We start from the raw sequence: 27,149 nt of genomic DNA, 5'->3' as shown, positions 1-27,149 counted from the left end.
CATCTACTTTGCCACAACTGAGTCTCTATCACCTGGTATGGGACCTGGTGCATAGTTGGTGTATCATAAACATTTGTTGACTGAATGGGTGGATGGATAGATGGATGGATGAACAAACCATAAGAGACTCTTAAAGACAGAGTAGAAACAGAGGATTGATGGAGGGAGTTGGGGGATGGGGATTAAGGAGGGCACTATGGTGAGCACTGTGTGTTTATGTAAGTGATGAATCACTGAATTCTACTCCTGAAACCAATATTGCACTGTATGTTAGCTAAGTAGAATTTAAATAAAAATTAGAAATAAATAAATATGAGGCAGTGAAAAAAGAGGATGGATGGATAGTGGGTGAATATAGTTGCTTAGCCTGGTGCTTCTATAATAAAGTACAGTAATGAGAAAAGTTCAGCACACCGTTCATAAAATCAAAAGTAAGCTTAGCTATATGTTGGCAAATTGAATTTAAATAAAATTGAAAAAGGAAGGAAGGAAGGGAAAGAAAAAAAGAAAGGAAGAAAGAAAGAAAGAAAGAAAGAAAGAAAGAAAGAAAGAAAGAAAGAAAGAAAGAAAAGTTTGGGGTGCCTGGGTGGCTCAGTCGGTTAAGCGTCCTACTCTTGGTTTTGGCTCGGGTCATGATCTCAGGGTCCTGAGATCAAGCCCTGTGTCAGGCTCTGCGCTCAGTTGGGAGTTTGCTTAAGATTCTCTCTCCCTCTCCCTCAGCCCCTCCCCCTGCTCTCTCTCTCTTTCAATAAACAAATTAATAAAATCTTAAAAGTAAGCTAGATTTGTGCTTATAGGAACTGTACATTCCCTGTGTACAAATACATCCGTGGTATATAAAGAAGCCTGTGTGTACATCAAGGCATAGTAGTGTGTTTGCAAAGGTTTGCGGTTGTGCCGTTGTGTGCAGACACGTCCATCCGTGTGCCTGTGTGTCAGGCTAATTAGAGATGTCTAAGACTGAGACACATGCAAAATCACTCAGGAAGGCAGTTTCTAAGTCATTACTTTTTATTTTGAAAGATTTGTCAAACTCCCCACATCGTGGCAAGAGTTTGCACGATTAATAAGAAGCAGCTTTTTCATGAAATGCTTGGAGGTGAACGAGTTCTCAGCCTGTGAGATCCGACCATCCCATGGACTTTGAAGTTTCTCTTGATTAATAGGAGGAAAAACGTGAGAAAGGGAGAAAAGGAAGAACATGCTGGAAACTGAGGGAAAGACCTCTTGTGACAGCTATCCAAATGTGAAAACAAAACAAAACAAAACAAAACCAATTCACCAACACCACTTTTTCTATTTTACAATTTTTCTACACCTTGCTCTTGACCTTGGCCTCTCTGGTCAAAACAGCCTCCCAGTCCTGCGTTTCCCAAAGACAGCTAGGAGGGGAGAAGCCCTACAGGGTGTGGTGATCCACCCCCCAGCGGCCTGGCGGATTCCAGAGAACTGATGTACCACCCCGGCTCCCAAAAGTTTGTACAAACAGCCTAACATGAAGAGAAATGGCACTGAAAGATGAGAGGAAAATGGTGAGGAACTGGGTTTATATGAGAATTAATATGTTTTCCTAACACAGACTCAGGTCCTGGCTGTGAGTGACCGCCTTGTCATCTGCGGCTCTGGCTGCTGGGCTCTGCAGGACTTTCTCCCACTAGTTCCCCAGCCCCAGAAACATCCTTGCCAGCATCACGTGCCTGCTACTTCCCTTCGCCCACCTTCAGGCCACATGAGGGCGAACCCCCAGCAGCCAATACCCTGAAATAAAACGAACACAAAGACTAACTTGGTGAGCATTAGTCTCAAACTGAGAAACAGAGAGAAAATCTGAAGATGCAATGTGTCGAAGGCAGACGCGAGCAGATCAAAGTTCCCACCCCTACGCCACTAGGACACGAGGCAGCGCAGCAAATGGCAAGAGAAGGGGACCGTTAGTGGGTGAGCAAGAGGCGTCGACAGCCGTGTGATGACTAAGAATGTCATGACTTGGGTTACAATTTTCATTTTTAGCACCGTTAATGTATTCGCTTAAATCTATATTAGCACCTTGTCCCCAGGCAGAACAACAGACCATCCAAACATTTTAAACATTGGGGGAAACAGGAAGGGAAAGATCAAAGAGGGAGGATCCGGGACTGCGGAAGGAGGCGTGGATTTAGATCACCAGATCCTTGTCAATATCCTCTGCAAAGCAAGATGAGAAAACAGAATTAGAAGTGAGGCCCTGAACAGGGGAAGACGGCTTCCCCAGCAGTCGGTGGGTCCCCCCCACCCCAGGCCAGCGGTCGGGGGACCAGCCCAAGGTCACCCAGGAGGTTGAAGACTGAGAACTGTGGTCTCCCTGACCCCGGCCTGTTCCTGTCACTCACACCCGCTGCCAAGTGACACTTCCTATCCCCTCTCTAGGTGCCTGCCAGCTACCAAAATAGTGCGAGGCACAGACCGAGTGCTGCCCTTGAGGAAGAGAAAGAGAAAGGGGATGGACCAGAAGGCGCCCGAGAAAGCAAGGCCCACCCGGACGGGAAGAGCAGAAAAAGGAGTTAACGAGGCACAGAGAGGGCACAGGACAGTGGCCCCTTTGCTCAGACACTCACGCTCCTTGATGCCGAAGCAGCCCGCCCACTCGTCCAGGGCGATGTACTTGTCATTGTCCAGGTCACAGGTCTCAAAGAAGCGGGTGGTGCAGTGCTCCATGGGGATGAGGGGTGCACGTAGTGGGGCCAGCTCCGTGTGGGACAGGTACCTGCGGGCAAGAGGTTAGAGGGCCTGAGGCATGGGAAAGCCCCCCCATTCCACGAGAGCCAGGGGAGAGCGAGCCTGCCCCACAGAGCAGAAGGAAGGGGTGTGCAAGCAGAACAGGAAGCCGGGATCCTGGGCTACCCCTCGCCGTACCCCGGACCTGCGGTGGGGCTTAGAGCAGGCACTGTCCCCCTCTGAGCCTGTTTCTCCTCCATCAAAGCGGGGAGAGTTGACCATAATGTCTAAGAGCCCTTCCCGTTCTGAGATCCCATGGATTCGTAACAAAGGCCTCTCGGTGCATTTAACTATTTCCTAATTGGCTGAGAACTGGGGCAAAGAAACTTAAAATGAAAATATTCTGCTATTGGTAGGCCAGAATCTGGTATGAAACCACAATGTGTGTTTCTGGTGGACACACATTTGTGTAGCTACAAATGCATAGGAAAGAGTCTAAGTGTGCTTGAGTGGCTCAGCCGGGTAAGCTCTCCGACTCTTGATTTCAGCTCAGGTCGTGATCTCAGGGTCGTGAGATAGAGCCCCACGTCGGGCTCTGTGCCTGGGCATGGAACCTGCTTAAGATTCTCTCTCCCTCTGCCCCTCCACACTGCGCCCCCTCCCCTCCCTTTTAAAAATAAAGTCCAAAAAGAGATATATCAAAATGGTAACAGTGCTGCCTTCTGGGGAGAAGTGGGAAGGGACTGGGATTGGCAGGAGGGTCTAAAGAACCGTAACCTTCATGGAGCTTTAGTTTTTTGTATATCATAATGTGTGAGAAGGAGGCCTTCTCGTTTCTCTCCCACCGTCCTCCATTCCTACTCCTCCGGCCAGCCTGGACTCCAGAGCCCATGTATGAATTTTCTCCTTATTTCCCAGAGCCCTCAACTAGTTGTCCTCAAAATATTCTTCCCCAAGGGGCCACACTGTGATTCCAATTTTCTCTCTAACCCCCAGACCCTCTCGCCCCTCCTAACTCAGAAGGAATCACACAATGTGTTCGAATGGGAAGGAACACTCCCTCCTCTTACATAGTCTATCGGTCGGAAAATCAAGGCCCTAAGGGAAGCAGGGGCTCGGGCAAGGTCACCACGCAGCTCTGGGATGAGAAGAGGGGACGGCTGGATCCCCTGGCCCAGGCTGGAGCACTTTCCCAGATGCACCGCCCCCATCGCCCCAGCTGGAAGTCTCTTCTCCTGGTCCTTTCATGGTGGTGGAATCCAGATGCTCAGCCTGAGTTCCAGATGTCCTCCTGACTTTTCCCTCCCCCTCCACCGTGAGTGACTCAGTTGGATCCCAGCCATGGAAAGAGCCTGGGAGAGAAGCAGCAGGGAGTTTCCCAGAGCTCAGGAGACCCCGGCCGCAGGGGATGGCCGACAAGGTGGGCGGACTCCAAGCACACAGCCTGCATGGAGAACCAGGGGTAAGCCTCCAGTAAGGAGCACCCCTGTACAGAGTGTGCTCCCCCAGGCATGTCAACAGCATGCCCCATCCTTCTCTGCCCCCCCAAGAACACCCGGCAAAAGGAGACCAGAAAGCTGTGCCGAGGGTCTGACAATCACTACTCGGCCTCACGTGCAGCAGGCCTCCACCTGCACCTTCTGGGAGCCTTTTTACTTGTTTCTTCGATCGTCAGAAGCCCATCATCACCCACAGCGTGAGCTTCCCGGGGTCAGGGACCATGTCGGTTCTGATTACTGTTAAAGCTCCTGCCTGGAATAGTGCTGAGCACATAACAGACGCTCAGTAAGTGTTTGCTGACAGCTGCCTGACTGCTCTGTGGTGGACTTGCACGGCTCTTCACATTTGGACAAGAAGCAAGAACAATTAAACCAAGGCTTGCAACGTGGATGGGATTGGCTCCGTGGATGTTGCCCTATCGGGGCCGGGTCTCAGGTCCTGCTGAGGGACTGTGAGCACGCAGGCTGCCCCACCTCCGCCGCGCTGGCCCAGGGAGTCTGAGCGCCTCCCTAGCTCAGTCTCCCTCAACTAACGGAGACGCAAGGCCAGCATGCACAGGGGTAAGGAGGGATTTTCAGTTCCCTCGGACTTCCACTTCTTCTGGCATGAAAACGTATTTGGCTTTCTTCCCCTCGGTCCTGCGTGTTTTCTCCTATGCCTGCTCCTCCTTGCCTCGGCCCCTGCGCAAACAAACTGTGGGCTGCAGGGCTGGGAGCAGCAGAGACGGCCGAGAGGGTTTCTGACCAGACCCAGTGCACCTGCCAGCCCTGACCTGTGACACTGTCTATACCAGCGCCAAGGGATCCAAGGGCCGGAGGCCTTACCCGTCAATGGGGTGCTGGTCCAGCTGGCCAAACTGCCAGTGCACAGGGAAGATGTACATGTTGTAGTTCTTCTCAAAGTCCCGGGCCAGCAGCTCCACGGGGTGGTCTCCAGCCTCCAGGCGCTTCTCGTTCTCGTGGATCTTCTTCACCTGTGAGAGCAGACGCTGCGTGACAAAGGGTCTAGCGGAGACAGTCCAGGCCAGTCAGGGCCTCTCCACTCCTGACAGCAGGCCAGAGCCAGAAGAGGCCAGCTAAGGCCAAGGTTCAAAATGAGGGAAAAAAGAGGCAGAGATGGGTGCCAGTATCTCATCCACAAAAGCGGAGGCCTGGGCTGATCTCAAAGGAGTCTATCTCCATAGAGCTGCCCCATCAAACTCATCTGGGGAGTGTGTTAAAATGCAGCTTCCTGGACCTGGTTTCACAGAGACCCTGATTCTATAGGCATGAGGTAGGGTTCAGGAATCTGTACTTTATCAGTACTCCAAGTGCTCCATAGATCCAATAAAGCATAAGATCCACAGACTCCGAAGGAGAAAAGCTTAGGGCTGTCTGTGTCCCTTTGTGTTTAACACTGGGCTAAACCAATGAACTGAGCAGGTCTCTTGATTACAAGACTTCTCAGGGTCCTTAAGAAGTGAACGCATACAGTGGGCCTCCAGAGGCCGTGAGACGTCTGTGTCCCAGCACCCAGAATGAGGGCACTCGTCAGAGCAGGGGTTGAGGCTCCCACCTGGGGGCCTAGTTTTAGGATTGGGACCTTGTGGATCTCAGCAAGCGTGGGGCCAGGAGCCATCTGGCTCAGAGCTGGGCAGAGGCCTGGGACAGGCCAGAAAGGGGGCACTTACTCGCAGCTTCTGCTTCTCGGTCAGAAGGTTGTTGTCCTCATCCCTTTCATACAGAGTGACCAGAACGTTCTTGAGCCAGTCCCGCATGCGCAGAGGGAATTCAGTCAGCTCGGAGTCCAGGCAGGGGGGGATGTCTAGGTTCAAAACACAGGAGTTGCCAGCACAGCCCCTGACCCTGCATGCCTGGGGGCCGACGTGCCAGCTAGGCCAAGCTTCCCACCCCGGGCCCCTCCTATAGCTAGCTCCATCAGCAACCTTGGCTCAGTGGGCGATTCGGCCTTTCTGGGCCAGTGTCTTCACCCTAGTGAGCAAAGGAGACCGTGTGGAGGGAAGAATGCTCTGCAAATGGAGACACAAAGACATGCCTGCTGTTCCCTTGGCCTAATCTGATCTGCTAAGGTAAACGGGTCACTCCAGTGACTCTTGCACCTTTCTGCATGATGGGGTCTGAAAGACAGAGGCCCAGGTCCCACACTGGTGATTCCAACCATTGGGAGAGGTTTGAAGCTGAGAGGCTGAGGAATAACGTCTATCCATAAGCCCAGGTTAGCTGGGGTGGGGAGGTCAGTAATGCTTACCCACCAGAACATTCTTCATGATAATGATTCTATCCTGATCTTTGGAACTTAGAATACCAGAATGTCAGACCAAGTCCACCCTCTTATTGGTCTTATTGGTTAGCATGGGGAGAAGGAGCTTGCTCAAGGCCACATGATCAGAACCTTATCCACCATCCAGGGCATATGGTTGTCCTGGGGCTTAGAGGCCTATCTTTCCCTCATCCTAAGTCTAGGGCAAGTTCCCTCTGTGGTTAGAAGCACTACCTTCTCCACCACCAGCTGAGGAGTAGACGGGAACATCTGTAGTGGACACACTAGGAGTTGGAGCAAGTGAACAATATGCCCCAGAGGACAGTAAAAGCCACTTGGTGAAAGGCCCCTTGGCACACTCCTCAGTCTCACTGCCCAAAGATTCCCATCAACACTCCTTCCCCAGTCCTCCTTCCCCTCCCCCTGCCTCCTTTCTGTGCCTTCTCATTTCATGCCCTGGGTCCCAGAACTGGGAAAGTGGGGCTGACCACAGGAGAACCTGGTTTTCTTCTCCACCTTTGTGCACTCTGTATACCTGAGGCAGGTGAGTGGCCCTCCCCCATGGCATGTAATACCAGAATATACCAGGCACACAACACAACATGTGTGTTATCTTGGAGGAGGACCAGATGTACCCGGGAGACACCTAGGCCAGTGAAATCTGCACCTGGAATCACTAACAAAAAGCTGGACAAAGGGGACCTGGGTAGCTCAGTTGGTTAAGAATCTGCCTTTGGCTCAGGTCACGATCCCAGGACCCTGGGATTGAGCCCTGCATTGGGCTCCCTATTTAGCAGGGAGCTTGCTTCTCCCTCTCACTCTATCTCCTGCTCCCCTTACTTGTGCTCTTTCTCTCTCTCTCTCTCTCTTTTTCTCTCTTTCTCTCCCCCTCTCTCTCTGTCAAATGAATAAATAAAATCTTAAAAAAAAAAAAAAAAAAAAAGCTAGACCATATCCTGCAATTCTTTCCCCCAAATACCTAACTCCCAGGTTTCTAGAAGAGGATGGTTCATCTTTTTCAAGTGGGCAGTTAGGAATGTGATGGAGTGAAAATGCCGAGGATATGGCAACACCGAGTAACAGGGCCTAAAGGGAACTGACAGGCATGCCCCATATTTTAAAGCATTCAAATTCAAATATTTTCAAAACACTTTATAGGCCCAGGGTGCCTGGCTGGCTCAGTTAGAAGAGCATGTGACTTTTGATCTCAGAGTTGTGAGTTTGAGGTTGTGTAATGCAAGAGATTACTTAAATTTTTTTAAAAATTGTAAATGAAACAAAAATCTGTTATAGGCCCAGAGAGAACATCATTTTTGCCTTACAATATTGAAGCAGTAAAGATTTGGGTTAGCCCTATAGAAGAGCATCCTCATCATTAGAGAAGAAGAATGCGGTGTGTTGGATGCCAGCAAGAGGCTCCAAAAATCCACCCTGACCTTGTGCTTCCACAATTGCTCAGTCCTTCCTGGGAGGCGTCCTAAATGCAGAGCCCAGAGGAAGCTACTCGTAGACAATCCTCTCCTTTTATAAATGGCAATCCTGAGGCTCAGAGAGTGGAAGAGACTTGCCCAATGTCACCTAGCATGGGGCGGCAGAGCCTGTGTCAGCACCAGATCAGGGCTCTTCTGCGAGATGGGAGCCTGGAAGAGCCACCAGGACAGACTCACATTTGCAAGGCCCAATGTAGTCCAGGTGGAGTTTGTGGCCTTTCTTGGTGCCTTCCAGGGTGCACTTGGTGGCAAAGAAGTGGCAGGAAGAGTCAAAGGTCTTGTTGTCGTTGCTGCATACCTGTCGGCAAAAAGCACAGAGCACCTCGTCTTCACTTCCAAAGCCCTTCGCTGGCACCACCATCTTTGCCCATTTCAGAGGTGGAGACACAAAGGGCCAGGCGAGGAATGCAATGAGCCCAAGGCCAAGCAGTGACTTAGTGGTGGGGCTGCAATAAGAACCCGCTCTTTGGGCTCCCGGGCCGATGTTCAGCCCCTGCTGAGAGCCACAGGTGGTCTCCGAGCAGAGCTACAACAGAATCAGGCTGAGACATGGGAAAACAAATCTGGCAGATCTGGAAAGGATGAGTTAAAGATGCAGATGGCAAAAAAGGCAGAGGGTACAGGAGAAAGTTACCACAGAGAGCCTGGGATTGCTATGCTTAGAAAGACCCGCTTGCGATGTTGGCCCTTGGCTGGCATCCAAGAACTTGGCTGGTAAACAAGTCCCTGTGCTGCCATAAAACTTTCCATAGAAGATAAGGACGCCTCACTGTGCCTAGACTGCTTGTACAAACAATTCGGTTTATGCTGAACGTCTGCTTTCCTTCTGGGAGTCTGGAATTTGGGTATGTGCTAGGCAGAGGGTGCCTACGTGACCAGTCCTCAATGAAAACTTTGAGTGCTAAGTCACTAATGGATTTCCTTGAGCAGAAACATTGCTCCCATGTGCCAGTATCTTTGTAGCTGAGGAAAGAGTGCATTTTGTAAGACCCCTCATGCAGGTGGAGAAAGGAAGCAAGCCTGTACGTGGGTTCCTCCAGACTCTCCCTATGTCTTGTTCCAGTATTTTTTAGCTATGTGTCTTTAACATGCCACTGCAGTAAGTCTTCACTGTGAGTACAACTGTACATTGAGGCATGCGAGTCCTCCTAATGAATCTCTGTACATGGGGGTGGCTGAGCAGAGGTGCTGAGGGCAGAACAAGGACAGTGGCACTATCTCTGTCAGGAGGCTGGGAGCCTTGTGTCAAACCTCCTGTATGTGCTCACTCAAAATTGCTTATATATCACTGCAGAGGGAGAGTTGATGGGCACTGGAGACCAGTGGGATGGGAGGAAAAGGGGTGAAGAGGAGGGAAGAGTTGGCAAGGATGCTAAACGATGGGGCCCATAGGAGAAGTTGTACTGGGGAGAGACTAAAGATGGAGAACCCAGATAGGAGGTTATGGGAATAACGTTGATACCAGATTTGCTATCCTGAGCTAGGCCATCACTAGCACATTGGTTGTCTTGAGTGGGCACTCAACAAATAATCATATGGATGGATGAATGGATGGTTGGATAAATGAGTCCGATTGGAGGCAGAATGGATGGGTTTGAAAGATTTTTTTATATAGCATATGTTGGGTACTAAGTACTTCCTACAAATCCACACAATAGCCCTATGAAATAAAGCCTATTTCTACACCCACTTTAGAGATGAGAAAGCTGAGACTTGGGAAAGTTCTGCACTTAGTTAAGATCTAACAGCTAAGTTAAAAGGGTGGCAATGAGGTTTGAAGTCAACCTTCAGTCTGACCCCAGAACCCATATTTTTGGGCCTGATGCTTTGCTAGGCTACTCCCAAGCAGAGAAAGCCCCTATCTCAGTGTCTGATGCTCTTGATATATTCCTTTCTAGATCTGGTGAGGAGCTGGGAACCTGTTGGTGCCACATAAATTCTTGCTGGTTGCTGGAGAGACCCAGTGACAGGCAGAGGCTTCAGAGCCTTACTTCCACTTTGTGACTACACGGCAAAGGAACTTTTGAGACTAGAGCTGCCCCATAGAGCCACCAAGCCACTAGTGTTCTGGGCAGCCACTCCATGTTTGCAAGGGCTTGATTCCCCAACCCCCTACCCTTACCTTCTCAAAGTCGCCAATGGGACCAGGGCAGCTGGTAGGGTCCTGGCACACACACATGGGAGTATTGTTCTCATCCAGCTCACACACTTTGCCATGTTTGCAGTGGTGGTTCTGGCAGGGGTCTGGTGGAGTACAAGGACATGTAGTTAGCACCACCGGGTCCACCCCAGCCCAACCAGACTGATCCTTGGGTAAAACTGTCGCCCATGGCCCCCACTCTGGGCTTTGGACAATCCTGAGTCCTTTCTCTTCTGCTGAGCCCAGCAATCGGCATTTAAGGGAGAAATTGGCTCCGTCTGGGGATTAGAGATTCAGTGTGAGGTCAGGGTCAGGTACTTTTTGGGGAGTTGCAGGCTTAATCTGGGACCTAGGAGCACTGGATACCATGTAACTCCCTTGAGGATTGAAATAACCACTGTGTTCTCAGCTCTCTGTTCCTCAGTGATAGTGAGGCATTTGGGTATTATAAAATAACCTTTCAAGAATGACTTGGAAAATCGGCTGTTGTCAGGGTGCCAAGGAGCCGTGAGGCCAAGCAAAACAGACTTGAGTGGCCATAAAGGAAGAGGGAGAAGAGCCCTGAGGCCCACACTGAACAATAGAGCCCAGCTGTGTCTGGTAAACACCGGATGAGGGTGGGCCTGGAGGAGGGGAGGAACAGACTCAGTAGATGCCCCTCTACTCCAACAAAAACTCTGTGCCTTCAGGATGACAGCTCAATCTAGCCGTTTCCTCCTGATACATGATTTGGGGTATTTTAGTCATTCTTTATTGGATGCTTGCCCTCCCAGGCACTGAGCCAAGTGCTCTGGTGCCTCATCTTGTAATCCTCCAGCAGCTGTATGGTGAGGGTCTTCATCATTCCTGCATTAGAGATGAGGAAGCTGGGCTCAGAGGAGCTAAGCAGGCTGTCGGAAGGCACTCTCAGCATGAGTCAACAAGTTTAGAGGCAAACCTAGGTTGGTTGCCTCCCAGGTCCTTGCTTTAACCCCTTGGGTATGATGCCTCTGTACTCTGTGGGAAGGAGATGCCAGCATGGTGGGCTGGAGATGAAGGACATTTCTCTCTTTCTGGCACCTACTCCAAGGGTAGTATTATATGAGCTATGTCGTGAAACCCAACTTTGGAATCAGGGCAAATAGCTGTGAGGGGGGAAGGCCATTTCCAGCTTGGGAACATCCCTTCCTGACACTCACAGAATTGACAGACTGGCTATACATAGATCATTCCTAGATTCCAGAGAATATTCCTAACCTTTGAGTCAACAGTTTCTCCTCCACAGCCCACCCTGAATTTCCTTGGGAAAGAACATCATGTAGGCTGTCCCCATGCCCTGGGCTCAAGCATCAGAAGACAAAGACTGGTCATGACAAGACACAAGAAAGGGACCTACTTTCAGCCACCACCTCCTCTTCAGTTTCCTCAGCACCTTCATCAAATTCTCCTACTTCCACCTGCACGGGGTTGGCTCCCACAGGTCCCTGGGGTAGAGGGAGAAGGGTGAGTTAAATGGCTCCTACCCTCAGAGGTAAATGCTGGAGGGGATTTCCTTGAAGCTTCGGGTCCCACGAAAGGAGAGACAAGCTGGAAAGGTGTGCAGGCCCAGGGCACAGGAAGCACATGATGTCAGGGTCCAGAATTTGGATGGGCTCTTACAGACCCACCGAGATGCCTCAGAGGCTGGCAGAGGTGTTGGAACAGGAGGGGTACCAAGCCCGCCACCCCCGCCAGCCACATCGCAAAGCCCCCTTTATGTTTAATGTATGGGGAGACAGTGGGTGTTCACCTAAGAAAAATTGTTCCATAGCTTAAAAATAAAAAATTTCAAAATCATAGCTTCCAACTCTAGTGTGCCATGGAAGGTTTGGGAAGCATTCAGGAATGCGTCAGGATTGGGGGATACACAGGATTCACATCTGTGCTGTGTATGCACATGGGAAGGGCCAAACGCCCATTCCAGGGAATGAATGTAGAGGTCTGGGGTCCCCACCCACCTACCTCTGCCACCTCAGCCACGGTTTCCTCTACCACCTCTGTCTCATCAGGCAGGGCTTCCTGTTGCTGTTGAGAAGAAAAAATGGGGTTCAGAGAGGTCAGAACGATGTGTCTCCAGCCAGAGGAGCTAGGAGAGCAGCTCACTGGAGATCCCCAAGGTTATGCGTCAGGGACTGCCCTGGGTGGGGTGATGAGGGTGAACGAGAAGCCAAACACAGGGCTCATTGGAACTCTGGAGCACCCACCTTTATATATTTTATATCTGGGCCATCTATCGAAGATTTAGCTTGGGAAAGCATTTCCATTGCTTTGAACCCCTATGAATCTGAAAACCACTGATGCAGACCAACTCCTTTCATCTTAGAGTGGGACAACGGAGACCCACGAGGCATGAACATCATGCGTTTTAACAGATGTCATTAGCTTCCCCAGGAGTGTGATATTATTATGATGATTTGGTGATTCCTTCTTGCCATGTCAACTTGGGAGTGGGAAGCAGCAAGAGGAGCCTGGCTGGCTAGGCCTTCTTCTGAAAGTAATGCTAACCCTGCCAAATCTTCTGGCAAAATGGACCTGCCAGAGCCCACCATCACTCACACCTCCTAGTGGAGAGAGGATGAGGGAATCAGGGGTTGAGAGAAGCTGTCGGCCGGCTGCATGCTTCTTCCTCTGTCTTCCGCTATTGGCTTCCAGTTCAGCTTTGGATGACTACTACTAGCCCCCTGCAAGCAGGTCTTGGCGGGAGTGTCTGTCAGGGTGCTCCACACTCTCCTGGCCAAGAAGCAGGGCCAGGACTCAAGCTCAACTAGACTGGCTCTCCTTGAATTGTTTTTAAATCTTCTTGGCACGTTTTCTCAAGATACTACTGGAGCAGATCCATTCAGATAGCAGCATCTCCAAGACCATCTACTTGTTCTTACCTCTCAGATCCTGAACCTGCCCTTTTCCAGTCTTCCCTAACATCTTTGATTTTATGATTTACAACTGTATCTCCTCACCCCCAATTTGGCCAGATTGGAGCCTGTTGCTTGCCATCAAGTGATCTGGAAACTAGCCAACCCTCTCTGTGGCTGCTATAAGTTCACCTTCTCCTTACATGGAAATATCTCTTCCCTGGATTCTCCATCCAACAGTCCTCATCTCAATTTTTCTCCTGTGCTTATTAGTGTAAGAAAAAAAATCTTTTTAAAAAATAAGGCAAATAATGAGATAGACAGGGAAGTCCCTGAGCACCCCCAAGCATCCAGAGCTAGCAGATTTGGTGCCACTGAGCTGGTGGTGTGAGGAAGACCAAGCAAATATGCTCTTTGGGTACTTACAGGGGCTGCCAAGGCCCTCCCGGCCAGGCAAAGGAGAAAGAAGATCCAGGCCCTCATGGTGCTGGGAACCCTGTGGGGAGACAGAGATTGAGAGCTGAGTGAGTGGAGGAGGGCTTCTTGATAGGGGAGCTCCTTCTGACACTGAATTCCTATGAGACGCAGGGTAATTTTAGAGGTGTGTATTAAGTTATAGTAAAAGATGGAAGAGAAATCTGCTTCCACTCAATTCTCTTCCAATCCCAACAATATGAAGAGAAACTCTCAGTGTGGTGCTAAGATGTCTCATACCTTTCTAGCACTCATCTATCTCCTTTGTTTTTTTTGTTTTTTTTTTTTTTTTTTCATCTATCTCCTTTGTAACAGAGAGCAGGTTCTGGCTCAGAGCCTCCGCAGGAAACTATATCCAGCTGGAATTCAACAAAGTTGTTTTGTCTTCTTTGTGTTTATTTTTATTGTTTCCTCCCATTTATGACAAAAGACAAAGATTTCTCCATTTATGGTAAAGATATAAAGTCTCTTTTGTCTGTACATTTACTGAAGTTTTTTTTTTGTTTTTTAAAGATTTTATTTATTTATCCATGAGAGACACACACACACAGAGAGAGAGAGAGAGAGAGGCAGAGACACAAGGCAGAGGGAGAAGCAGGCTCCATGCAGGGAGCCCGACATGGGACTTGATTCCGGGTCTCCAGGATCACACCCTGGGATGAAGGCGGCACTAAACTGCCGAGCCACCCGGGCTGCCCACATTTACTGAAGTTTTTAAAGAGTATTTCCACAAAGGTGGTTGGCTAACTAGTCAAGTTTGGGAGATACTGAGCCAGACCATCTTCAAGGACCCTTAAATCCTTGATGTTCCAGGATTCTTTTTTTTTTTTTTTTTTTCCTATTCCCATAACCTTCCTCCTCTTCCTTTTCCTCCTCCTTCCTACTCCTTTTGAAAGGGTGGGAAATTAATAGGCAGAAACCCCCTGCCAATTTGAGACAATGAGATCTACCTTCTAAAACAGAAAACAATAGTCTTAGAGTGTGACCAGTGGGAGCTTGAGGGTAGCCACATTTTTCTCCACTCTACCCAGAAGGCACAGCACTTCTCTGTCCCCTAGGGAAACTAACCACATATTTGCATGTGTTCATGTTGTCTCCTCTTTCCTCTTCACAGCTGAAGAATGTTAGCTAAGATCTGAAACATGTTCCTGCCCTGGTAACTGCTAAGACGTCACTCTCTAAATGCTAACCTCTTCACTCCAAAAATCTCAGGATGCCCAGGGATTTGGGAGCAGAATCTTCTCTGATGGTTCACTGCCAAAATGCCATCCCTCATAGAGGAACTGTAAGAAGGTCAATTTATTTCTTGTTCTCACTAGATGGACTTCATTTCCAAATGGCTTTAGAAAGCTCTTCTTTAGATGGATTTAAATTTACCTCCCTCTAACTTTGGTCTACTCTGTTCCTCCTATGCCTACATGAAACAGGAGTGCTCCCTCCGCCCCCCAGTAGATTTTAGGAGACATGAGCAGTGGCCATGTCTTCCCTCTTTTGCCCCCACAGACTTCTGTATTGGGCTCATTAACCCTAGCTCTTTCCAAGACTTTTCAACTGACAGAGTACCTTGGAGGTAGCCTGGCATCATGGAAAAAAAAATACTCGGTTTGAATTAAATGCCAGGGGTCCTTGATCTGCCTCAAAAGTATACTGGTGTATTGGTTAAATTGCTTGTCCTCTCCAGACTCTGTTCCCCCTTCCATCGGTTGTAAGGGTAGGACTAGGTAAGCTTAGAGGTCATAGGCTGGATTCTTGAAATGCCCTCAAAATGCTGCAGGTACACAATGGTCTTGGCATGTGTTGTCACCTGCGGTATAACCCTTCTTCACTTGGGTTATAGCATTTGAACAGTAGAAACAGGCGAGGAGGAGCAGACTTCATAATGGCCCTTTATTGTATTAAAATAGACACAAAACCTCATCTCCTATTTCATGATGTGTGTATGAAATAAAACTAACAGAAATTTAATGGGATCCTCCAGGAGGCCTGGCATTGCTTCACCCTGGCTCAACTCTCAGAGGCGTCCAGTCTTTCCAGGCAGTTGTTAGAATGTTCCTGCCCCACACAGTTGTATGCTTGTTTCCCCCAGGCCTAAGGTGGAAAAATCTCCCTGCTTGCTTTCCCATTTGGAAGATACAAGCAAGACAACCCCTGCATACGATTTTATGAATGGAACAGGAGAGAAAGCATCAATGGATGACTTGTCTGAGCCTGTTTGAAGTCAAAGGGTCAAAGTGAGACCAGTAGCTAGAAACACAAAAAGATGTTGTTTGGGCTCCAGCGACAGAAGTCATGTCATTGGAGAGATACCCTAGCTAGGACTGGACATGTAATAAGCTTCTGGTTGAAGAGCCAAGAAGACCAACATCCTCAGAGTCTGTGTCCTTCATCTGAGCAGAGAAAGCAGCTGTGCTCCCCTCTCTGACCAGGGAAAGGTTTGTTGGTCAACTTTTTTGTCTGTCCTTCCTGCCTCACCCCCTTCCTATGCTTCTTTGCCAGTGGCACACTCACCCTTCCTGCTGCTGGCTTTGCAGCCAGAACCAAAAAATAATTCTAAATCTTATAGTGTATTTAGTGTCTAAAGGCCTCACTTGTATGGAATCTATGACGCACTGGTGGACAAGGCATGGGTAGGCTCCTAGTCCCACTTTCCTGATGAGCCTGTGGTGAGAGTGGGAAATCATGCAACATTCAGGCCTCTTGCAAGTCAAACTGCCTTGACAACGTCCCTTCTCATGGAGTTGGGCTAAGCCTAATAGGGACTACGTTCAGTCCACTGTGGGAGTAGAGGAGAAAGGCAGGAAGTGACAGTGTTAAGAAAATGACCCTAAATCTTGGAGAAAGAGTTTTTTTTCCAAGTTTGGGGTTCTTTATCACCAATCCCAGAACCCTTTCTCTCCAGATGCTTTATCACCAATCCCAGAACCCTTTCCTTCCAGATAATAGGACGAGAGGGAAGGAGAACAGCTGGACTGTTCTTCCCACACAGCCATACTTCCTACACACACACAAGATCCCTCCCTGAGCCTCTCTGAAACAGGTCTGGCACCCATCTTACACAGCTAATGGGGTGCCACAGTAACCCCGGAGAGGTCAGACAGAGTCAAACCCCAACATTTAGAACACATACGTTGTCAATCAAACCTAGATCTGGTATTCCCAGTGAAAATATAAACAGCTTTGTAGAAATGACTAGTTTTAAATGAAAACTCCCTCCTTTGTGATGATGTCTATATTTGTCCTTTCCAAAGTGTCTCGGAGCATCCCACTGGAGGCTTAAGGCATATCTTGCTGTCCCATAGTACAGGTGAGAAGACTGAGGCCCAGAGAGGGGAAGGAATCTTCCAAGAGCCCCAGGGAGTGAGTGGCAGGGCTGAACGAGGGCCCAAGCAGCCCCGCTCCACCACTGGCCAGCTCTTCACCTCACACAGTTTCTCTTGGCAGCTGGTCCCACCCAGGTGCTCACCTGAATGGAGCCCGGATGGGCTGTGAACTGGCCCAAGGTACAGGGAAAGTAGACTGGGCCAGGGGAGGAACAGGAGGTGTGTTTCCCTTGGCTTGGTGGTCATCAAATGCGGACACTGCTCACCCCCACCCCACAGCTGCCTCCTCCCCCTGTTCCGTACATCAAGTCCCTTCCTTTTGCCTTTATTTGCTCTGGAGACGGCTGAAAACCCGTCTTCAGCTGCCAGCGGGACCCGAAGCTGAGGTCACTTCTCTCTTTAGAAAGACTCTGGGGATGGAAAAGTACAGCCAGCCCCCCAGTTCATCTCCCTCAAGATATAAAGGGCCTCATCCAGGCTCTCCCTGGACACTGAAATATCCCTGAATGTCAGAACCGGGGGACATCTGAGAATCATGGAATTTTAGATTGCAGTCTTGGAATTGTAGGCTCTTAAGAACGTGGAGCACAGAATCTGAGTTCGATTTGAGTAGAAAGAGGTTTATGGAGCAGTGCAGCCCAATAGAACCCTTTGGAGATGATGAAATTTTTCTATATCTGCATTGTCCAACATGGTAGCTATTGGCCACATGTGGTTGCCAAACACTTGAAATATTGCTAGTGTAAATGAACTGAATTTTTCATTCTACTTCATTTCAATTATTAAATTTGAGTAGCCACATGTGGATTCTGGCTACCACATCAGGGTGGTTATACAGGTAACCACGGGTTATGCAGCGTACCATAAAGGTAAGCACATCGGCTCTGGAGATAGAACTCATGGATTCAAATCCCCACTCGGCCACTTAGCAGCTGTGTGACATTCAGAAAGTGACTTTCCCTCTCGGGGCCTCAACTCATTTCTCCATCTGTAAAACAGAAATAATACACCTACCTTGAAAGGCTCAGGACGATTCATATGAGAGAATACGAGGAGTAAGCAATGTTGCTTGGAAGAGCATCTTAAAAATCCAAGGATCCCAGAATCTCCATCCCCCTCAAAAAAAATCCAGGGCAAGAACCCCGGCTCTTTGTGTTTCTCCCAAGGAGAAATGGTGCCGAAGTGGAACAAAGGAGACACTGCTCCTCTTGGTCAAGGGGACACCAGCCCAGCTTCCAGAGAACACAGTGAAGAAGCCTGGGCCCCCGGCTGGCCTCTTAGTTGGGCTGCTGACGCAAACCAAGCATCTCTCGCCCACTGTTTGGCTTGGAAACAAGGGTTCCAAAAAACACACGTTCCTGGTAAACAAGCCCCAAGAGAGAAAAACAAGTCTGGAGGCTAATAAAGGGACCCCCTCTGTGAGCCAAGCCCGCCAGGGAGCTGGGACTTGGAAGGCGGTCCGAGCCAGGCCAGAGAGGCGCCGCCAGAGTCGGTCGGACCTCACTAGACTCAATGCCAGGGAGCAAGCACAGCCTCTCGGAGGTGGTCTCGTGACATGGAAGTCGTGAGTCCTAGGATGCAGTCTTGGCAATGCTGCTCCCGGCTCACTGCGCAAACTTACGGAGGGCTCCTCTACTCCCTGGACCACACCTGGCCCTGCTCATCTGCACAATGAGGAGATTGTTTCAGATCAGTGGTGTTCAAAATTATGTAAGCCCTCTCTTTCAATGAGGTCTTCTGCGAAGTCCAATATTTGAAGCAGCTAAAGGCTTTTGCATTTGTTGAAACATGGATATATTATGATCTGGTCAACAAATCAGTTTAGAATTAAAAAAACAAAAGCGGGTGCAAGTGGAGTTGAGATGGGGCTGAAAGTCCTCCACGCTCAGACACCCCTTGGAGCATCTCTGGGTTCTCCCGTGGGTACAGTTGGAAAACTCTGGGGCAAGGTCGTCCTTAAGGATTCTTTCAGCCCTGATGTTCTAAGTGGGCTCAGATAGAAGCCTTTCAGAGCATCACCCCTCCCAACCTGTCCCTTGACTCTGCTTCTAATTTTAATATTTCTTGCTGGAAGGGAAGAAGCTAAGGGAAATTTTTAGGGTGTTATGGGTGCTCAAGCCTAGGAGTGAAGAGGTTCTGGGGCAACTCCAAAGCAGCCCTGGAGTTTGGGACTAGAATCAGCCTAACAGAGATTCCATAAACGCACCTAAGATGCCACGTTTCACTGTTGCGTGGTGGTTAGGAGAGGCCCAGGGTGGGGCTTCAGGCTTTCCTCCTTGGCTCCCTCTAGGGGCCACTGCTGCATCCGGGTGACCACAAATGGAGGTGAGAAAGAACATCAGAATCCAAACTCTGTATGTTAGTAAATTGAACACCAATAAAAAAAAAATGAAAAAAAAAAAAAAAAAAGAACAAGGAAAGAAGGCAATTGCATCCTAAGAAACAGAAAAAAAAAAAAAAAAAAAAAAAAGAATCCAAGCTGTCACATACCAAAGATAGCAAATACATGGTGAGTATGTCTCCACCTGCTCCTCTAGTGCCTGTGGCAGACATTACTAATCGATCACATGACCTTTTCCCCTAAAGTGCAGAGTGGCATCTGAATCCTGAGCATTCTCTGGCTGCCAGTACCAATGGATTAGTGTCGTCAAGCCATGTGAAACCTCTTTGCCATGCTCCTGGTTTTAGGGATAGAGGAATTGAGGCTCAAAGAGGGAAAACAACTCTCTCGAGGGTCACACGGCAGGCTGGTACCGATGCTAAACTTCCAGATGTTTAGAACCATCCAGATGTTCACCTTGTTTTGCATTGTTTCTTTTTTCCTCTGATCAGTCTGGGATTCTAATGTCATGACTAAGATAAGATGACCCAGAGGGATACCCAGATGAGATAGGTTAATATCAAGTGTCTGAAAGAACCCCATTCTGGACAGAGTTGGTATCACCATCCATATTTTTTCAGTAGACACCAAGCTGTATGTCTTGAGAGTGAGGGTAGAGCTAATTTCCTGTCTCAGACAGCTCTGTCCTAGATAAGAGGAGGTGGCTTTTCTAAATAATTTTGCCAAGTTACTACTTGCTGGCTCTGGCTCTGCTCAGCCCAGCCTCCCTGAGTTCAGGGTTGGGGTCAAGATCCAGGCTCCGTGCTGTAGAGGAAAGTAGCTTCATTAATTCCCAGGTTAGGCTGAAAGCTCAGCTCCAACTCTCTCTTTCCTCCTTTAAAGATGGATCAGGCAAAGAGCCAGCATGAAGCAAATGAGCAGCCACCTACTGGATGCATCATGCTGCCCAAACGGCAAAGCCCTGCAGGCTGGGATAGGCCACACTGGCCAGCAAAGAGGGAGAAAGTACCCCTGTCACTCATCATCCACAGGGCTTGTTGCCTATGGAGGGAGGTGCACAGGTGTGAAACCAAACTGAGCAGATGAAAACCAACCCGAAAAAAAAGAAAAAAGAAAAAGAAAAGTTAGGCTCAGACATCAGTTGGCCATGTGACCTTCAGTAATTATCTTCCTTCTCTGATCCTCTGATCCTCATTATCTGTGAAGATAGAGAATACCAGTGATTTGGTATCGTATGTGTTAACGTGTCTACCTACTTGTCATAACCTGTAGTTCTGTCTGGCTCTGCACATCTGCATGTGGCTACAGATGGCAGTAGCATCTACAACCCTGACATGTTGTATATATAAATTATCTATGGCCTTGAGGACCTCTAGGTGAAGCATCGGTCCGTTTTGGCCCGTGTAGCTCAGGGCCAGGGTTTGTATGTGCACCAAGATGTATACCTGGAACTTGTCTGTGACTCAACATATCATTCAGGGGGAGGCATGTGAGAGTATGACCTTCTGTGTTTGCACATGTGTGCAGGCATTTATTTTTAGCTGTGCCCGTGGGTGTCTTTTGGTAAAATCCATGTTTGCAGTCTACATCTTCATTTGTGTCTGTCCCTGTTTATCTCTACCCTTGGCTACCTATCTAAATAACCTCAAAAGCCAAGTATTCTCCGGTTTACCTCACATCCTGAGTTCTTGTCTTTTCTCCACCATCCTTTCCTATTTATAGCTTATTTTAGCAAGGAAAACTGCTCTTGTAAATAACAGACCCCAGCCATGCTATTGGTTGACAAGTCTCTACAGATGGATGAAGATTTTAACAGGACTGTTACCCAAGATCCCTTAGCCCTCCTCTCCTCTTTTCAACTAGGGGGATAGGGGTTAAAAACGTAGGCCAGCTATTTCTTCTCATGAAAGCAACCTCTGGGATTTACGTTTGCAGGACTTCAGATCTGGAAGGGCCCCTAGAGACCATCTAGATTCCCCATTTAACAAATTAGGAAGCGGAGACCCAGAGAAGGGAACGGTCTTACCTAATGTCACTCACTGTGAGTTATGCCTTGCCTCTACCACCGCCTTGACCAATGCTTTTTTCACACTGGAGGGTACAACACTCTTGGGAAATACGAAGGTGCCCAAATCAAAATGGATTTAAACAATATTTACTTTGCTTAAACGTGCCTGTTAGCATTTTTGATAAAGAGAAGTTATACACAACCCTGAGATTATGGAGCTGCTGGACCAAAAAGCTGGAAATGAGTTCACCAAGTCTTTGGATGCCATAAGTTTATCAGTTCTAAAAACCCAATGCATGGGGGGGCATGGAGGCGCCACAGTTTACCAAGTGTTTCCTGTGTCTCATCCTTTCTTCTGCGCAGTATCCCTTTTGAGGTGATTGTTGTTATTGCTCTCTAACCAAGGAAGAAACTGGGGCTCAGAACGGAGGAGAATTAATTAGTTCAAGGTCAAATGACACCTTCTGACAGCAGTGGAACTAAAACTCAAGTCTTCAAACCTCGAGTCAGGGAGGTTTATCACAGCCCCACAGCTGCTCTAGGATCCTGGGAGATCAGCAGGGCAGGACCTAGAGTTTGCAGTCCTGGTATTTGGGGACTGAGTGGAGTGGGGGACATTCAGACCGAGCCTGATGTTCTGAGTGTTTCAGTGTCCCCTCCCAGCCAGCAGGCAGAGACCCTGAAAAAAAGGTTACCGTGGCAACTCACATTCCTCCCAGAATGAGTCATGGCAAAGAAGAGCCTTTCTGTGGGTGGGACTTGGAGAAAGTTTCAAAAGTTGATTTCTTCTCCAGGCATCCCTTCCCCCTCCCCCCTCCCTTTGCTCCAGGCTTTGTCGATGTGGCAGCTGAGCACTGTGAGTTAACCCTCTCTTCCCCCAACCACTCCCTTTCAAAATTGTTTATCCTCCCGCAAATATACATCTGCTTCCAGTCCCACACTCCATCTCCCACATCATCATGCCCTCTGGCTATTTGGGAAGTAGTACATCCATTTGAGGATATCTTAAGAGTAAAGGCTGTGAACACTTCTTGTTCTCGTTCTCTCTCTCTCTCTCTCTCACACACACACACACACACTACCATACAAACAATTTTAAGTGGCTTGCAGATGTCTTTAAGCTCATTCAAAGGCCAGTCCGTGGATTTCAATTTAAGAGACTTTTCCTTGAAAGTTCCAGATGATGTCAGAGACCATCAAGTCCAACCTTCTTACTTTATAGATAGGGAAATTAAGTCCAAAGGACTTACTTACCTAAGACAGCACATAGGATGTGCGCCTTAAGTCTGCCAACCTACTTATTTGCTTCTCCCTCTACTATCAGCACTTGGATGAGATAGAAATTTAACCCCGGGGAATTGCTAGTGAAAATATCCTCTCTGTGTTCTGTGTAGAATGCTGTCCTTTCTGGGGGAAAATGTGTGTCTTTCTGTTCTCTCTTGGGCAAACTGGGCTTTCTTGAAGACATGCCTCATCTCAGTGTACCCTTTTCCCTTGGTGTCCCTCAGACCCAAGGAAGTCCACTCACCAGCCAGCCAATGAAGCTAACCAAGGAAATACAGGAAAGAGTATGTCCAAAGAGGACTTAATATCCTAAAAGGCAAGATACCATTTCCATATAGAGTTTGGGCTTTCTAAACAAGGAGGTGTGAGAAGGTTGCCCGGGACTCTCTATCTTTCGTTCCCCCTCCTCCCCTTCTTGGAACATCTTTCACCACACCCAGCCTCCCACAGGATGGAGAGCCTTGGTTGGATGATATCAGATGCCTGGGGTCTTCAGATCTACACAGACTAAGGGCTCCAGCCAGTGAGTTTCTGTGCTTACACCCAGGCAGCCCAGGATGGGAACAAAGCCTAACCCAGAAGTGACTGTCTGACGGTGCTATTTCAGAGTGCGTGTGTTGGGGGGGAGGGGTCTGTGGGGGAGGATTCCAGGGAAACAGAAGCCTTCTCAGAGGTGCTGAGTAAAGGTAGAGACACCACCACCACCACCACCACTATTTGCCCTCCAGAGATCAATGTATCGTTGATGCAGATTCCTTTTGGAAAACAGAACCCCTCCCGAGAACCAAGTCTAGGAAGTGTCTTCTCCTGGAATGAGGGAGCAGGGCAGACGTCCCCATGCAGCTGTGACCAGATCAGATTCCTAGGAACACAGGCTGCCACATTTGCGAAGGGAGCACAGAGGTTAAGCAGGCAGCCTCTGACACCAGAGAGGCAGGCACAGAGAAAGACAGAGAAAGAGAAAACCACTCTCAAAGACACAGTGAGATAATGTACCGCACACCTAAAAGAGAGACCAAGTTATGCCACCTGAAAAGCAACAGGCAGTGAGTCCGTGGCCCCTGCCCTTAGCGGGAGTGGTGATGGAGCCCTGAAGGAGAAGCACACCCTGTCCCTGACCCACAGACCTCCCAGCACTTCTCCTCTTTCTGTACCCAAACTGCAGGAGTGAGCTAGGGTGTCAGGGTGGAGCAACCAGAGAAGGGAGAGGCCAGGCAGGGTCGTGCGTACCTCAGTGGCAGGCAGGCAGCTGGCGGAGTGCGCTCTGGGCAGTGTGAAGGTCTGCAGGAATGTGGAGGGTTTAGAGCCAGGCAACAGGAAGCCACTCGCAGCTCTGGGCTGGGTCTGTCTCCCCTCCACCCCTTGGTCCCTCCTCCTCCTCCTCTGTCTCCTCCTTCTCCCCCTCCCTGCCACAGCCAAAGCCAGCCAGATCTTCCATTTCTCTCCTCCTCTTCTTCTGGTGTGCTGTCCTGACTAGGCTCCCCAACACTGGCTGCCTCAGGGGCTCTGGGGCTGCTACCTACACAGACTCATGGAGTGCCAGGGCTGGAAGGGTCCACAGGAATCATCTGGAACAATCTTCCCCTTGTTCCAAGGGGAACTGAGGCTTGGAAGGGGCAAGGGATTACCCAAAGGCTCCCAGGGGCAGAGCTGGGCCCAAGTGTCCCAACTTCATGACCAGTGATCTTTCCAAGATTAGGCAATGCCAACGAGGGCATTGCAATTCCAGGGGGCTGTATCTGTGACAAAGGCAAAGCCAGGACTGGCCTCTGTGCAGACAAGAGAAGCAGCCTCTGGTGGCATCATCGCTGATGATTGGGGGTATGATCTAAAAATAACAACTCTGACTCTAGTTGCACCACAAATAGACATATAAGAGATTTGCTTTCTAGCTGGGGAATCTGTGTCATCAGTATAGAATAGAGAAGGTGACTGATGATAATGATCATAGAAGTGGCAATAGCCACGGCTTACTGAGACTTAATAATCTTCACCAGCGAGTCCTTGACTAGGTATTGTTATTGTGCCCATTTTACTAATAATGAAACAGAGGCTCAAAGCAGCTAAGTCACTTGCCTAAGATCACCAGGTTTAAAATGGTCTGGGGAGGCTAAGTCCATCACAATTCAATTTGGTTCATTCTTATGCTACATGAACTTCTCAGAGCAACAGGTCTTGGTTGAACATTTATGAGAATATTGGGATCCCTGGGTGGCTCAGCGGTTTAGCGCCTGCCTTGGGCCAGGGCGGGATCCTGGAGTCCCAGATCGAGTCCCACATCCTTGCATGAAGCCTGCTTCTCCCTCTGCCTATGTCTCTGCCTCTCTCTATGTCTCTCGTGAATAAATAAATAAAATATTTTTTAAAAAAAGAAAATTTATGAGAATGTTGATGAATGTATGACTGTTTGTGAGTTCCAGGAACTAGCGTTCCTGGAACTTTGAGTGATGTAAGAATGGATATCTGGTCGTTGTCCTGCAGGAGTTTTGGGTCTTGCTAAGAGGGCATGCCTTATGCATTAGTCCACTCACATGAGTGATACAGACTCTGGGGGTTCAGAGTGGAGGGATCCCTGGATTGGAGAAGGCTTGCTGGAATAGGTGCCTCTGGGAGCATGGATTTGGCTTGAATAACATGGAAAGGGAGAAGACAGAGAACACTCTCATAAACTTCTACATGATATGGCCTTTGCCTCTCTTGCCATCCTCTCCTTCTTACTTACTCTACTCGAGGACACTGGCCTCAGTTCTTCATGGACCCTAGCATTGTTCCCATCCCTGGTTCTTTGCACTTGCTCTTACCTCTGCCAGGGCCAGTCGCCTGTCTGAATTTCCTGTGCCTGAACTCTCCTCACCCTTCAGGTCCGTTATCATGTCATCTCCTAGAAGAGACCCCCCTGCCCCCGACCACCCACCGAAACCAGCCTCCTTGCCTCTCTCACAGGCATATTTCACACCAACTTACCCTGTCTTTTTTCCCTCCTATCATTTGTCATTATCAGAAATTATTTGTCTCCCCCACAAGGGGAGGCAGGGGTTTCACATGTCATGTTTGCTGCAATGCTCTAAATGTCTAGAACAGTGGCCAACACTGAGCTGGCATTCACTCAGTGAGGGTTGTCTTTTAATAGCATTCCAGCCTGGAATAGTGCCCAACACTTGTCTTCCAGAGACCCTAAACCTACAAAAATTGATTGTAAAAGTTTGGGTGTCTGTGCATCTTTCTGTAGAGAAGGCTCATGGCTTTCATCAAGTTCTCAAAGACTCTAGTGGGGAATCCAAGAAAGGACCTCTACTCCACATGCTCCCCAAGGCCTCTCCCTGCTCCAGGGGCGAAGAGCTGATGCTCAGCCTTGGTGTTCAATACAGGCTGCTGGCAGATTCCTCAGATATGTTTCACCATCTGGACAGATGCACATTTTTATAGGATTGGTTGCTATAGCTCCCAGGCATCATGGGGACTAAAATTAACTTAAGTGCTGTCATTTCTTTTTAAACTAAGATAATGTTTCTGATGAGAATGAGCCAATGGAACCACTCTCATGTGGCCTTTGCTTCAGGAATTGGAAAGCTCGCTGGAACTAAGGTAACACTCTGGGACAGAGGTCCCATCCAGGGGCCGCTCAAAGGCCCTGGTGGGGATAACTTGAGCCAGGATCCCTCCAAGGAAAGCTAGGTAGATTTCATATCTAGGCTAAGAGCACCTTCGGGGAAGCAGGAGCCTCTGAACCAAGAGTGACTTTGACCTAAGAAGGGAAACTGTTAGGACTGGGACTGGTCCTCTTGCCACCACCAAGGGCTTTAGAGGAAGAGAAAGAAGTACAACTGGACCAGGTGTGGCGGACCGGGGTGTGAGTCCCTGCTCTACCACTGAGTCAGTGACTTTGGGCTCATCTCCACCCCCAATTGTCTACCTGTAAATAGATTAGACAGTGTAATAGCAGCAATAAGAACCAGAAGTTTTTAAACACCTGCAATGTGCCAAGCACTGAGCTAAGTCCTTTGCATATATTTTCAGATCTAACCTTTATGAAATAGGAACTTTTATTACCGCCATTTTATAGACATGGAAAATAAAGTTCAGATCAGATCGACAGTATACCCAAGCTCATGCACCCAGCACGTGGCAATCCAGAGATTCGAATCCAGGGTTGAGGGACACCAGAGCCCAGGTGTTCAACCAGTACACTCTACCTCCTCCTAAAATTTCCTCCAGCTCTGACATCTGTGGGTCCAAGACCATACAACCATTTGGTACCCCTCTTCTTAGTTGAGAATGCTGCTTACCCAACATCAGCTTGTAAAATGAGAAGTCCCCACTGCCTTCCCACCACCCTGTCCAGCCACTCTCCAGCCATGCTCGTCTAGGGACTACTTGTTCTACCTGGATCCTGACCTGCCTGACCCTAGTGCCCAGCCACAGCCTTAGAACTCAAGGGTGCTTTACTGCCTTGGGAATGTCCACGAGTGCATGGCATCCAGCCTCTCTACACCTCCAGAACATCAGCTGCCTCCCTCATCCATTCATTGACTCCACTGCACTGGGGCTCTGGCAGTAAGTAGGACAGAGACACTCTAACAGCTAAGGCAGGTGATGAACTCCTTTTAGGTTGTGATCAATTCTATGAAAGAGATAAACAGAATGAAATGAAAAAGCAACGGGGGCGGTGCTGGGTAGCTCAGTCGGTTAAGCGTCTGCCTTCAGCTCAGACCGTGATCTCAGGTTTCTGAGATTGAGTCGGGCTCAATGCTCAGTGTGGGGGGGTGGGG

The 27,149-nt window shown here is 48.9% G+C and overlaps 1 protein-coding gene across 3 annotated transcripts; it reads right to left on the bottom strand.

Moving 5' to 3' along the window:
- Window positions 1-993: 993 nt before the first annotated feature.
- Window positions 994-23,766, bottom strand: SPARC (secreted protein acidic and cysteine rich). 3 transcript variants are annotated; one of them, XM_072824434.1, is made up of 11 exons: window positions 23,611-23,698; window positions 18,954-19,046; window positions 13,380-13,449; window positions 12,064-12,126; window positions 11,459-11,546; window positions 10,066-10,187; window positions 8,121-8,241; window positions 5,864-5,997; window positions 5,019-5,167; window positions 2,595-2,743; window positions 994-2,184 (listed from the first exon to the last, which is right to left on the bottom strand). In XM_072824434.1, the coding sequence occupies exons 3-11, from the start codon at window positions 13,434-13,436 to the stop codon at window positions 2,156-2,158; spliced, it is 912 nt and encodes a 303-aa protein (XP_072680535.1). In that variant the 5' UTR covers window positions 13,437-13,449; window positions 18,954-19,046; window positions 23,611-23,698; the 3' UTR covers window positions 994-2,155. The 3 variants fall into 3 exon arrangements, with proteins under 3 accessions (XP_072680535.1, XP_072680536.1, XP_072680533.1); XM_072824435.1 differs by lacking the exon at window positions 18,954-19,046 and having other exon boundaries at window positions 23,611-23,766; XM_072824432.1 differs by lacking the exon at window positions 23,611-23,698 and having other exon boundaries at window positions 17,762-19,046.
- Window positions 23,767-27,149: the final 3,383 nt, after the last annotated feature.

The sequence above is a fragment of the Canis lupus genome, chromosome 4 (genome assembly GCF_048164855.1).
Source record: "Canis lupus baileyi chromosome 4, mCanLup2.hap1, whole genome shotgun sequence".
NCBI classification, from domain to species: Eukaryota; Metazoa; Chordata; class Mammalia; order Carnivora; family Canidae; genus Canis; species Canis lupus.
Note: the sequence above shows the minus strand (reverse complement) of the source record. Positions and strands in the feature narration are given on the sequence as shown.

Excerpts from the sequence above, each read along its gene's own strand:
- SPARC (XM_072824435.1), bottom strand. The coding sequence starts at position 13,436 with ATGAGGGCCTGGATCTTCTTTCTCCTTTGCCTGGCCGGGAGGGCCTTG. Across the intron at positions 10,188-11,458 it reads AGAGGAGGTGGTGGCTGAAA|ACCCCTGCCAGAACCACCAC; the intron begins GTAGGTCCCTTT and ends GTACTCCACCAG. Across the intron at positions 2,185-2,594 it reads CTGCTTCGGCATCAAGGAGC|AGGATATTGACAAGGATCTG; the intron begins GTGAGTGTCTGA and ends CTTGCTTTGCAG.